The sequence below is a fragment of the Petromyzon marinus genome, chromosome 37 (assembly GCF_048934315.1).
Source record: "Petromyzon marinus isolate PM22_M1 ecotype Great Lakes invasive population chromosome 37, UKy_Petmar_22M1.pri1.0, whole genome shotgun sequence".
Taxonomy (NCBI): Eukaryota; Metazoa; Chordata; class Hyperoartia; order Petromyzontiformes; family Petromyzontidae; genus Petromyzon; species Petromyzon marinus.
This window is the reverse complement of record NC_133703.1, coordinates 17,316,060-17,330,029: the sequence shown is the minus strand read 5'-3', so window position 1 is coordinate 17,330,029 and position 13,970 is coordinate 17,316,060. Positions and strand designations below refer to the sequence as shown.

The 13,970-nt window shown below is 62.2% G+C and overlaps 1 protein-coding gene across 1 annotated transcript; it reads left to right on the top strand.

Annotated features, from left to right (window-relative positions):
- Positions 1–7,656: 7,656 nt before the first annotated feature.
- LOC116949664 (uncharacterized) lies at positions 7,657–9,590 on the top strand. Its single transcript, XM_032967222.2, has 2 exons — positions 7,657–7,953; positions 8,484–9,590. Exons 1-2 carry the CDS (start codon positions 7,935–7,937, stop codon positions 9,530–9,532), a joined length of 1,068 nt encoding a protein of 355 aa, XP_032823113.2. The 5' UTR covers positions 7,657–7,934; the 3' UTR covers positions 9,533–9,590.
- Positions 9,591–13,970: the final 4,380 nt, after the last annotated feature.

Here is a 13,970-nt window from a genome sequence, read left to right as displayed (position 1 = left end):
AAAGATCCCCCGTATAGCCTCAACCAGTGCTGTTAGCGAGCACCTATTAAGGCCTGAACGGCACACGAGAGGGTGGGTGGACAACACCACGCCCGGCCGCCTTTGTCTCCCCAGTTGGCGATGTTTACACACTGCACCAGATACTGATTTTGAGGCTGAGTCGACCTAGGGGAAGCCCAGGGCCGATTCAGAAAATCGTCTTTGAGTGTTGGCCGTGAGCGGGAATCGAACTCGGGTCGCCGGGTTAGGAGCGCAGCGTAGCGCTAACCGCTGTTGGCAAGTGCTGCTCAACGCATAATAATAATCACATACAATCACACACAATCACACACTCACAATCACACACACACAATCACACACACAATCACACACACACAATCACACACACTCAATCACACGCACACAATCACACACACAATCACACACACACACAATCACAGACACTCACACACTCACACACACACAATCACACACACAATCACACACACAATCACACACACAATCACACACACACACAATCACACACAATCACACACACAATCACACACAATGACACACAATCACAATCTCACACATTCACACACACACACAATGACACACAATCACAATCTCACACACAATCACAATCTCACACACAATCACACACACTCACACGTAATCACACACAATCACAATCTCACACACAATCACACACAATTACACACAATGACACACAATGACACACAATCTCACTCACAATCTCACACACACACAATGACACACTCACACGTAATCACACAATCACAATCTCACACACACACAATCACACACTCACACGTAATCACACAATCACAATCTCACACACAATCACACAATCACACACACCACGGCGCCTGGGTCTCCGTGAGCCGTCACCGCTGCCGTCATCATTCGCGTTCCCAATCAGAGGGTTCCGAATTCGCGGAATTTTCTGCTGCGGAGCGAATTCCGCAGAGCGCTTAGTGGCCGCGCGCGGTGGATAGGGTTCTGGGTGGAGGGGGTTCTGGGTGGAGGGGGTTCTGGGTGGAGGGGGTTCTGGGTGGAGGGGGTTCGGGGTGGAGGGGATTCGGAGTGGAGGGGGTTCTGGGTGGAGGGGGTTCTGGGTGGAGGGGGTTCTCGGGGTGGAGGGGGTTCTGGGTGGAGGGGGTTCTGAGTGGAGGGGGTTCTGGGTGGAGGGGGTTCTGGGTGGAGGGGGTTCTGGGTGGAGGGGGTTCGGGGCGGAGGGGGTTCTGGGTGAAGGGGGTTCGGGGTGGAGGGGGTTCTGGGTGGAGGGGGTTCTGGGTGAAGGGGGTTCTGGGTGGAGGGGGTTCGGGGTGGAGGGAGTTCTGGGTGGAGGGGGTTCTGGGTGAAGGGGGTTCTGGGTGAAGGGGATTCTGGGTGGAGGGGGTTCTGGGTGGAGGGGGTTCTGGGTGGAGGGGGTTCTGGGTGAAGGGGGTTCTGGGTGGAGGGGGTTCTGGGTGGAGGGGGTTCTGGGTGGAGGGGGTTCTGGGTGGAGGGGGTTCGGGGTGGAGGGGGTTCTGGGTGGAGGGGGTTCTGGGTGGAGGGGGTTCTCGGGGTGGAGGGGGTTCTGGGTGGAGGGGGTTCTGAGTGGAGGGGGTTCTGGGTGGAGGGGGTTATGGGTGGAGGGGATTCGGAATGGAGGGGGTTCTGGGTGGAGGGGGTTCTGGGTGGAGGGGGTTCTCGGGGTGGAGGGGGTTCGGGGCGGAGGGGGTTCTCGGGGTGGAGGGGGTTCTGGGTGGAGGGGGTTCTGGGTGGAGGGGGTTCTGGGTGGAGGGGGTTCGGGGTGGAGGGGTTCTGGGTGGAGGGGGTTCTGGGTGGAGGGGGTTCTGGGTGGAGGGGGTTCTCGGGGTGGAGGGGGTTCTGGGTGGAGGGGGTTCTGAGTGGAGGGGGTTCTGGGTGGAGGGGGTTCTGGGTGGAGGGGGTTCTGGGTGGAGGGGGTTCTCGGGGTGGAGGCGGTTCTGGGTGGAAGGGGTTCGGGGCGGAGGAGGTTCTCGGAGTGGAGGGGGTTCTGGGTGGAGGGGGTTCTGGGTGGAGGGGGTTCGGGGTGGAGGGGGTTCTGGGTGGAGAGGGTTCTGGGTGAAGAGGGTTCTGGGTGGAGGGGGTTCTGGGTGGAGGGGGTTCTGGGTGAAGGAGGTTCTGGGTGGAGGGGGTTCGGGGTGGAGGGGGTTCTGGGTGGAGGGGGTTCTGGGTGAAGGGGGTTCTGGGTGAAGGGGGTTCTGGGTGGAAGGGGTTCTGGGTGGAGGGGGTTCTGGGTGGAGGGGGTTCTCGGGGTGGAGGGGGTTCTGGGTGGAGGGGGTTCTGGGTGAAGGGGGTTCTGGGTGAAGGGGGTTCTGGGTGGAGGGGGTTCTGGGTGGATGGGGTTCTGGGTGAAGGGGGTTCTGGGTGGAGGGGGTTCTGGGTGGAGGGGGTTCTGGGTGGAGGGGGTTCGAGGTGGAGGGGATTCGGAGTGGAGGGGGTTCTGGGTGGAGGGGGTTCGGGGTGGAGGGGGTTCTGGGTGGAGGGGGTTCTGGGTGGAGGGGGTTCTGGGTGGAGGGGGTTCGGGGTGGAGGGGGTTCTGGGTGGAGGGGGTTCTGGGTGGTGGAGGTTCTGGGTGGAGGGGGTTATGGGTGGAGGGGATTCGGAATGGAGGGGGTTCTGGGTGGAGGGGGTTCTGGGTGGAGGGGGTTCTCGGGGTGGAGGGGGTTCTGGGTGGAGGGGGTTCTGAGTGGAGGGGGTTCTGGGTGGAGGGGGTTCTGGGTGGAGGCGGTTCTGGGTGGAGGGAGTTCGGGGTGGAGGGGGTTCTGGGTGGAGGGGGTTCTGGGTGGAGGGGGTTCTGGGTGGAGGGGGTTCTCGGGGTGGAGGGGGTTCTGGGTGGAGGGGGTTCTGAGTGGAGGGGGTTCTGGGTGGAGGGGGTTCTGGGTGGAGGGGGTTCTGGGTGGAGGGGGTTCTGGGTGGAGGGGGTTCTCGGGGTGGAGGCGGTTCTGGGTGGAAGGGGTTCGGGGCGGAGGAGGTTCTCGGAGTGGAGGGGGTTCTGGGTGGAGGGGGTTCTGGGTGGAGGGGGTTCGGGGTGGAGGGGGTTCTGGGTGGAGAGGGTTCTGGGTGAAGAGGGTTCTGGGTGGAGGGGGTTCTGGGTGGAGGGGGTTCTGGGTGAAGGGGGTTCTGGTTGGAGGGGGTTCGGGGTGGAGGGGGTTCTGGGTGGAGGGGGTTCTGGGTGAAGGGGGTTCTGGGTGAAGGGGGTTCTGGGTGGAAGGGGTTCTGGGTGGAGGGGGTTCTGGGTGGAGGGGGTTCTCGGGGTGGAGGGGGTTCTGTGTGGAGGGGGTTCTGGGTGAAGGGGGTTCTGGGTGAAGGGGGTTCTGGGTGGAGGGGGTTCTGGGTGGAGGGGGTTCTGGGTGGATGGGGTTCTGGGTGAAGGGGGTTCTGGGTGGAGGGGGTTCTGGGTGGAGGGGGTTCTGGGTGGAGGGGGTTCGAGGTGGAGGGGATTCGGAGTGGAGGGGGTTCTGGGTGGAGGGGGTTCGGGGTGGAGGGGGTTCTGGGTGGAGGGGGTTCTGGGTGGAGGGGGTTCTGGGTGGAGGGGGTTCTGGGTGGAGGGGGTTCGGGGTGGAGGGGGTTCTGAGTGGAGGGGGTTCTGGGTGGAGGAGGTTCTGGGTGGAGGGGGTTCTGGGTGGAAGGGGTTCGGGGCGGAGGGGGTTCTCGGGGTGGAGGGGGTTCTGGGTGGAGGGGGTTCTGGGTGGAGGGGGTTCTGGGTGGAGGGGGTTCTGGGTGGAGGGGGTTCGGGGCGGAGGGGGTTCTCGGGGTGGAGGGGGTTCTGGGTGGGGCGGGGGGTAGAGGGGGTTCTGGGTGGAGGGGGTTTATGGAAAGAGCCGGTAGCGGGAGCCACGCAGGGCTCCGCACTGGAGCCGCGACTGTCGCCTGCAACTATCGCGCACCGTGACTCACGGCGATGAGTGAGTTGGGCGTGGGTGAGTGAGTGGGTGAGTGAGTGGGTGAGTGAGTGGGCGAGTGATTGGCTGAGTGAGTGGGCGAGTGGCTGAGTGAGTGGGTGAGTGAGTAGGTGAGTAGGTGGCTGAGTGAGTGGGCGAGTGAGTGAGTGGCTGAGTGTGTGGATGAGTGAGTGGCGAGTGAGTGCGTGAGTGAGTAGGTGAGTGGGTGGCTGAGTGAGTGGGTGAGTGAGTGGATGAGTGGCTGAGTGGGGGAGTGAGTGGGCGAGTGATTGGCTGAGTGAGTGGGCGAGTGAGTGGGTGAGTGGCTGAGTGAGTAGGTGAGTGGGTGGCTGAGTGAGTGGGTGAGTGATTTGGTAAGTGAGTGGCTGAGTGAGTGGGCGAGTGGCTGAGTGAGTGTGCGAGTGAGTAGGTGAGTGAGTGGCTGAGTGAGTGTGCGAGTGAGTAGGTGAGTGAGTGGCTGAGTGAGTGAGTGTATTGAGCGTGAATGCCTGTGCGAGCGAGTGTGTCTGCACGAGTCTGTTGCGTGTGTGTCTGTGTAAATGTCTTTTGTGACCCTCTGCATGATTGTGTGTACGTCTGTGTGTGTCTGTGTGAGTGAGCTCACTTCGCGTGCTGGATGTATCCAACCCCCACGCAGCTGGGGACAATTTGCCTCCCACCTCACCACCCCCCTCCCCACGCACCCCTCCCCTGTGGGTGTGTGGGGGGGGGAGTGTAGTGGGGGTGTGTGGGGGTGTGTGGGCGGGTGTGTGGGGGTGTGTGGGCGGGTGTGTGGGGGTGTGTGGGGGGGTTGTGGGGGGTGTGGGGTCGGTGTGGGGGGTGTGTGTGTGGGGGGGGGGGGCACTGTTATTCATCAAGGGGGTGGGGGCGAGACCCCCAAGCACCCCTCACCCCGCGATCGGGTCACGGCACAACAACCACCACCACAACCACCACCACCACCACGCCGCAGCAGTAGCGCGCTGCTCACGACGAGTCACGGCGAGGCTCTCGTGGGTCAACAATTTGTGTTGTTGTTGTTGCTGTTATGGGAGAGGGCGGTGGTGCAGTGCTCAGCGCACTGCTCGGCGAACCCGGCGTCGGCCTCCTGTGGTCCATTGCGCCGCCCCGCCCCCGGCTAACATCAGTGGCGAGTGATATCTGAACGGGCCCCGCTCATCCACCCACCCCCACGCAGCACCCTCCTCGACGGCACGGACCACGGCGGCGAACCATTGGAAATCAACTTACTTGGTCGACGCAGAGCCGTACATTGGTGCTTGCAGTACGTACTGCAAGCACCAAATGAATGTCGCTCAGTGGGAGGTCGCTCATTTTTCTCTGCTGCCCCCACTGTCTGGAACTCGCATTCCCCGGCCGCCAATTGGTGCCGACACACTCCTAGCCCCCCGTGCAAGTCCAGGCTCAAGACCTTCCTCCTCTAAATCTGCCTATGACTGCCTGCCCCTCTCCCACAGACTCACACAGAGATCCGTAGACTCACACAGAGATCCGTAGACTCACACAGAGATCCGCAGACTCACGCAGCTATCCATAAATTTGCACAGAGACCCATATACTCGCATAGAGATTCATAGTCACACACAGATCCGTAGACTCACACAGAGATCCGCAGACTCAGACAGAGACCCATAGACTCGCACAGCCATCCATAAACGCACACAGAGACCCATATACTCGCACAGAGATTCATAGTCACACATAGGCCCACAGACTCGCACAGAGATCCATATTCCCTCACACAGGCCCATAAATTCACACAGAGACCCACAGACTCACGCGTAGACCCACAGACTACACAGAGACCCATGGAGTCACATCGAGACCCATGACTCACCGCAGATGACGCCCCACCGTCTCTGCACATCGCGATGAGATTGCGGTCACATCCAGACGCCGCGTCACGTATCCGCATTGCATCGCGTTATGGTGACGACGATGGTGATGAGGAGGAGGAGGAGGATTGTGATACAATGTGGTGTTTTTGGCTTAGCCGTGGGTGACTGGGCTGAGAACGGAACCGGGCAGTGCGCTCCTCGCCCCGCCCGTGTGGTCAGGGCGCAGCGCGAGTCTCGATCGCGAGACGGTGGCGTTCAGAGTTGGAACTCGGCGATCCCGGCCTCCGGAACTCGGTGCTTTACGTTCAAGTCCTTGGGGGCTTCCAAGAAGAGAGACTCTTCTCACTGACTCAGTCACTCGCTCACGTGCACACTCATCTGGCCAATCACTCACCTGCTCACTTACTCAGCCACTCACTTGATCACTTAGCCACTCACTCACTTCATCACTCAGTCACCCACTCACCTGCTCACCCACTCACTCAGCCAATCACTCACCTGCTCACTGAGTCAGCCACTCACTTACTTGATCACTTAGCCACTCACTCACTTGATCACTCACTCACCTGCTCACCCACTCACTCAGCCAATCACTCACCTGCTCAATCACTCAGCCACTCACTTACTTGATCACTTAGCCACTCACTTTATCACTCAGTCACTCACCTGCTCACCCACTCACTCAGCCAATCACTCACCTGCTCACTCACTCAGCCACTCACTTACTTGATCACTTAGCCACTCACTCACTTGATCACTCACTCACCTGCTCACCCACTCACTCAGCCAATCACTCACTCAGCCACTCACTTACTTGAGCACTTATCCACTCACTCACTTCATCACTCAGTCACTCACTCACCTGTTCACCCACTCACCTGTTCACTCCCTCACCCAATCACTCACTCAGCCAATCACTCACCTGCTCACTCACTCAGCCACTCGCTCGCTTACCCGATCACTCACCCAGCCACTCACTCATCTGCTCACTCAGCCACTCACCTGCTCATTCACTAACCCGCTTACTTACTGACTCGGTGAGTGAGGGTGAGTTGATGAGATGAGCTGGTGGGTAAGTGAGTGGTTGAGTGAGCAGGCGAGTGCGTGAATGACGGAGCGTTTGAATGGGCGTTCGAGTGAAGGGGCAGGCGAGCGGGTGGGTTCGTGGTACAGTGAGTCAATAATAGTTTCAGTGTGTGCAGACTTGAGTGTGTCCTTAAATGAGGATCTGGAGATACAAAGGCGGCCGGGGGCGCTGCGCCGTGCTGGTCTTCCACCCCTTCCCTTCGTGCCCCGCGTCCGGCCCTAATGGGTGCGCTCGTCGTCATCACGTGCGACCCCAAACACAGTCCGATAAGGCGAACAGAAGGACTAGCCCGTGCCCGTGGCTGAGTGCGTGAACGACGGAGCCCGTTTGAGTTGAGCAGCGAGGAGTGAGACTGTTGAGTCAGCCGATGAGTGGCCAGTACAAGAAACGGGTGAGGCAAGGGATGAATGAGGGTTGGGGGAGGGGGCTATGGAGCCGGGCTATTCGCATCACTCGGCTCTGGCCTCTTTGTGTGAATCGAAAGGGAACATCGCGTACTCTCCTCCTCCTCCTCGTTGCCTTTACAGAAACGTAAACGAGAGGGAGGGGAGGAGGGGAGTCCGGGCTCGCCCCTGGGCACACGGTGGTGGTGGTGGTGTTGGGGGGTGGCATGGGGGCGGGGCCGCCCTTCCTGTAAGGCGTACTTTTACTAGAATCCCACCGCGAATCTCTTCCGCGAAACCACGTGCGAGCCGCGTGTATTGAGGAAACTCAGCCCCTCCACCCAGTGCCCCCACCCCCCGGGGCCGCCCCCAATCCCCTCCCTCCCTCCCCCCTGCCTCCCTCCCCCCCTGCTCTCTTAAATGAGGCACCGAGACGGGAGCCAGAGGCGTTCGCAGTCGCGGCAGATTGAACCACGACGGACGGTGGGAGCCGCGCACGGCGACTCGCGCTCAGGGGACCCGTACACTGCAGGACCCCCCCCGGGAACCAACGCTCCGGGACTCGTACACTGCAGGACCCCCCCCCCGCTCCCGGGAACCAACGCTCCGGTTTACCGGGACTCGCTCGTTGCCTCGGCCCCGTATCGGGATTAGAGCGGACGCCGAGAGCAGTGGACTCCGCCAGCCCATGGGGTTCATCTGCCCGGGTAAGCGAGTCTCCCTTCGGCGCCCCGTGGCTCTCTCCCCCACTCCGTGCCTGGTGACATGTTAACACGCGTATAGGTGGCAGGCGAGAAGCGACATGTGACATGTAACGGCGTGATCGACTTGATTAGCTGCTGGGGTGTTTTGGCTGTAACTCCCAACCGACGTCAACCCAGAGCCTGTCACGTATGTTTACCTGGTCAAGGTTAGGGTTATGTTTGGATCACGAATGAGTGTTTAGGTTCATGAGCAGGGTCTGGGCTAAGGTTAGGGTTAGGGTCAAGTAGGGTCAGTGACAGGGCACGGTTAGTATCATGGTTAGGGCACAAACACATCACGTGTTGTGTATTCATGCAGCATCGAAGTGCAATTCCTTGCTTTGGGCGGTCAGGGTTAGGGTCTATCACCACACTCGAAGTTCGTCACATTTGGTGCGCAGTGTTAGAACCATCGCTAAGGTCATGGCCCAGGTGAGGGTCAGCGCCGACAGCTTCGCTGACCTCTAACCCCCCTCCCTCCCCTCCCCTGCCAGGTCGCCGCGAGTTGGACGCAGCGTCCGCGATGGGAGTGCGCGTGGCCGCCGCGGGGAGCGCCGCCGCTCCCATCGGGGGTCACTCCTTCGCCAGCGAGCCCGGCACCGACTCACGAACCCCGCGCCTGTGGAGGGAACCGCGCGCGTGGGCCCCGCACCCGGGCCCCGTGTCCCCTCCGCTGCCTCGACCCCCGCGCTCCTCGTCCTCCGCCCCCTCCTCGTCCTCTTCGTCGTCGGCGGTCGTGGACGCGGCCCCCGTGGCCACGCGGCTGCGCTCGTTCACTTCGGCGCAGGAGCTTCTCGCCGTGCAGCGCACGGTGGCGGCCCTCGCCGAGAGCGGCTTCTACTGGGGCTCCGTGGCCGGGCCCGAGGCTCGCCGTCTGCTCGCCTCGCAGCCCGTGGGCACTTTCCTGGTGCGCGACAGCACCGACCCGCGCCACCTCTTCAGCCTCACGCTGCGCACGCGGCTCGGCGCCACGAGCGTGCGGGTGCAGCTCCACGCGGGGCGATTCCGCCTCGAGTGCAGCCAGCGCCGAGACGCGCTGCCCGGCTTCGACTGCGTGCTCAAGCTCCTGGAGCACTACGTGCGCCCCGCGGGACCCCTCGGTGCCGACCCCAACAACGGCGGCGGCGGCGGCGACGACAACAACAACGACAACGACAGCGCCAACAACGCCGCGCAGAGAGGGGGTGGTGGCCGTGGCGGGGGTGCACTCCACCGGCACGCGCAGAGGGGGCCCCCCGCGGTCACGGAGAGGGGGTCCTTAGCAGAGAAGCGGCGAGCGCAGCAGCAGCAGCGGGAGCAGCAGCAGCAGCGGCGGCGGCAGGAGGAGGAGGAGGAGGCGGCGGCGAGAGCGGCGGCCGGGGTGGCGGGCAAGGGACGAACGCCGCTGCTCCTCACGCGGCCGCTGCGCCACACGCGCGTGCCGCAGCTGCAGCACCTCGCCCGCAAGGCCGTGCACCGCGCGCTCGGGGGCCGCAAGCCCGAGCAGCTACAGCTGCCCTCCCTGCTGCAGGGCTACCTCGAGACGTACCCCTACCAGCTGTGACAGCGAGAGGGCGTGGGGGGGGGGGTTGATGACCGCCTGCAAACGATTTGGGAGGGGGTGCGTGTTGGGGGGGGTGGGGGGTCACGCCTGGACACGTGACTCTGCCGGTTGTCTGCAGGGACTCTGCGGGGGGGGGGGGGGGCTCCGTGCCAAAGCCATGGCGGATGTCTAAGGCCCCCCCCCCCTACCCCACGACTCCACCACGCGCACGGAGTGACTGTGAAAGGTGGACGTTGGGCGCCTGCCAAGGCTGGCTTCGCAGTGCACCGCGTGGTTTTGTAGATGTTTTGTATTATTATGATGCAATAGAGACGGGTCGCTCGGGGGTGGGGGGCTTGCGGCACAACTGGGGGGGGGCTCACGGCACAACTGGGGGGGGTTCACGGCACAATTGGGGGGGGCTTACGGCACAACTGGGGGGGGGCTTACGGCACAACTGGGGGGGGAGCTCACGGCACAACTGGGGGCCGGCTTACGGCACAACTGGGGGGGGAGCTCACGGCACAACTGGGGGGGGGGCTTACGGCACAACTGGGGGGGGCTTACGGCACAACTGGGGGGGGGCTCACGGCACAACTGGGGGAGGGGGGCTCACGGCACAACTGGGGGAGGGGGGTTCACGGCACAACTGGGGGGGGGGCTCACGGCACAACTGGGGGAGGGGGGCTCACGGCACAACTGGGGGGGGGCTCACGGCACAACTGGGGGGGGGGAGGAACAGGTGTTCCATGGACTGTGGAAGAGGTGACCTGGCAACGAGGAGACCTGCAATGGAGGGGTTTAGGGTTGCTTTGATCCTGGGGAACGAGACGACGTGGGGCTGAAGAGATGAAGAGAGCTCAGAGACGGGTGAGAGCTCTGGCGGAGTGATGAACGGACGCGGGAGGGGCAGGTGGGGGGCGTGAAGGTTGAGGCCGGGTCGGATCCGGACGGCCGGGGGAGACTTTACTTGAATTCCCGTGTTTACAGGCAATATGGCCACGTGTCCACTGTGGTGTCAATGTTGGTGTCAAGGGTCACGTTTCGCGTGAGAGGCGAGGAGATATTTATTGCGCGCAGTATTTATACGGAGTCCACGATGGCCGTCAGGTCAAGCACCACCACCCACCGCCACCCACCATCCTCGTGTCGCGACTGCTGTGGTAGTTGTGGTGATGTTGACTGCGACAGTGACACACGTTATAAAGGATGGGCTCGGTGAGCGGAAGACAACCACGATGATGGCGAGAATGGTGGGGATTGTGATGGTGGTGATTGTGGTGGAGGTACTGATGGTGGTGGTGGTGACTGTGGTGATGGTGAGTGATGTGGTCGATGATTCACGATTGTGAACGAGGAGCAGAGGCAGCGCGAGCCTTTTGAGCTTTCTGAGACGAAATAAACCAAAGCGAATTCCACTCCTGTCGAACTTTCTGCTTCTTTCTCCCCGGCGGGCGGTGGCGTATGGGGGAGGGCACCATCGCAGACGCGAGCTGTCCCTTCCACAGACGCCCCTTGCGACGTCGGCCCAGCTGGGCCAGCTGTCTGCGTCACGACACGAGACCGAGCGGTGGTCAATTCCGCGCTCCGGTCGTGGGCAGCGTCGTCGTCGTCGCCGCCATCGCCATCATCATCATCATCCTGTGTTCATGAACGGCACGAGGACGCAGACATCACACGGAGCCGCTCGGACATCCCTCCCCGCGGCCCTGGTTGAGTCGTCCACTCACGAGGCAGGCCCGCGCTCTTTGCCCAACCCGCCCGAGCGGTCCCCTCCGCGACGGTCAGACAAGGCAGCTCAATACTTCTCGCTGGAAACTTGGCGACATTATAGGGCACGCAACCACGGCTTCGTTAACATTCTCGGCCATTCCACTCGCATGTCTTGCCACCGTAGACGTGTGCGGTCCGTTGCCGGCCGCCTGACGGTTTGAGTCTCCAGGGTCTGCTGTGCTCGGCAACTTTTCGATAAAAAAAATCAAAATCAAACGTTCCTCGCGTGGGTGACGCAGCGATGGGTGCGAGGTGGTGGTCTTCCTCCCGTGACTCACCCGCCCCGCCGCTCACCTGGCTGGTGTCGCAATTCCCCTGCCGGCGCTGTGGACCCGAGCTGGCGTTGGTTCCGACAGCAGCCGCTGTGAACGGGGGATTGGTGGCGCAGCGGTTAGCGCGGCCGACGCGGCGACACGCTGGGCCATCGGACAAAGACGGCGGCGGTCACCGCAGGCGCCCTTCTGCGGCCGCCTGGAACGCTCTTGCCTCCTTCCGATATTAGGAAGCCACTGGAGCTATGACACTTTCAAATCCTAATTGGAAAAAAACTCGTTTTTTGTCCTTCCTCCCGCACCTCTGATTAGCACGGCCGGCAACGCGCGGTGCGAGGCAGGTGATGCGTGCACACGCGCACGACCCCAGTTCGATTCCCACTCACGGCCAACATCAGTGAACGAATATCTCGCCCTTCCCCTAAGTCGACTCAGATTAGTACCTGCTTTGGTGTGTAACAATCACCACTGGGGAGACAAAGGCGGCCGGGCGTGGTACTGGCCACACCAACCCTCTCGTGCGCTGTGCTCCCCCGAGCAGGTGCTCGCGGGCGGCACTTGTCCCAACAGTCTGTTAAAGCTACATGGGGAGGAGGAGGAGGGGGTGGGTGGGGGGGGGGGGCTCTTTGTAGAGTGCTGAGTCGACCTAGGGGAGGCTAGGAACCCTTTCGGATATTCGTCCGTGAGCGGGACTCGAACTCGCGTCGCTGGGTCCGCGTGCGCAGTGTGCGCAGTGCGCCAACCACTGCGCCACCGTTTATTCCACGACGCACTCACGCACGTCGCCGTGATCGTTCCGCTGAATGAGCGATCGATCGATCGGTAAGAGAGAGAGGGAGGTGATGGTGGTGGTGGTGGCTTCTGTGAATGAATTCGCGGGTTCCGTTTCGCGGCGCCGTCCGCTCGCTGCGCGTCACCTTCCGTGCCGTCACCAGCGGGGAATTTTCAGGAGTCACCATTCCGCTCCGCGTTTCCTCCTCCTCCTCCTCCAGCCCCCCACCCCACGCTTCTAGCCATATCCTGAGCGCTATCTCTCTACTGCGAACTCTGTAACCCTCGTCACAACCCTTAACATCACCCCTACCTCTACTGTACCCCTCGCAATGCCTCTACCCCCACTACTTTAACCCTACCCCTCGCCATACCCCCCTAACCCTAGACCCGTGACTTTACCCCGACCAATAGCTCACGCTACCCCTTAGCCATACCTCGTCACCGCCACACGGGTCGTCTTACACCACCCCCCCACCCCGACCATTGTGTACCACGAGCATTCACCGCTTTCCGGGGCCATAGCGATACCCCCCCCCTTCTCCCACTCGCACACCGCAAATCCCCCCAATCCCCCCCCCCCAAACCCCCACCCCGTCCCATAACCTCTGACCCCGCGCCGTCCGAGAGCACGGAGTGTTCGCGGGCGTGTCGGGCGACGTTACATAACAGCGGCATTCCGGCAGCGCGGTACACGCAGAGCGATCACAATCTCATCTCGCTCCTCCCCATCACCGGCGAGACATCGGTGGGGCGGCAGTCCCCCACCACGCAGCCCGCGTGGCGCTGCCGCCTTTAAGGTCGACTCAGCCGAAAACGGATAACTGCCGCGGTGTGTAAACGTCAGCACCGGGGAGACAAAGGCGGCCGGGCGTCGTTCCAACCACGCGCTCTCTCGTGCGCCGTGCCGACTGCAAGTTGCGCCCCCTGCTCGCCTGATCAACAGCGGCAGCCCTCAGTGCGTGCTGTGTGAGCAGCCGGCTGTGTCACGTGATCTCTAAAACAAACTTTTATTTCCTATCACCCACCACCCCTCACCTACAGCTCACCAACCCCTCACTCTCATCTCGCCAACCCCTCACCGACATCTCACTAACCCTCACCCACCCCTCACATCTGACCAACCCCTCACCCACCCCTCACCAACCCCTCACCCACCCCTCACCTACAACTCACCCACCCCTCACCTACAACTCACCCACCCCTCACATCTCACCCACCCCTCACCCACCCCTCACCTACAACTCGCCCACCCCTCACACACCCCTCACCCACCCCTCACCTACAACTCACCCACCCCTCACCTACAACTCACCCACCCCTCACCCACCCCTCACCTACACATCACCCACCCCTCGTCCACCCCTCACCTACAACTCACCAACCCCTCACCTACAACTCACCCACCCCTCACCCACCCCTCACCTACAACTCACCCACCCCTCACCTACAACTCACCCACCCCTCACCCACCCCTCACCTACATCTCACCCACCCCTCACCCACCCCTCACCTACAACTCACCCACCCCTCACCTACAACTCACCCACCCCTCACCCACCCCTCACCTACAACTCACCCACCCCTCACCCACCGCTCACCCACCCCTCACCTACAACTCGCCCACCCCTCACCCACCCCTC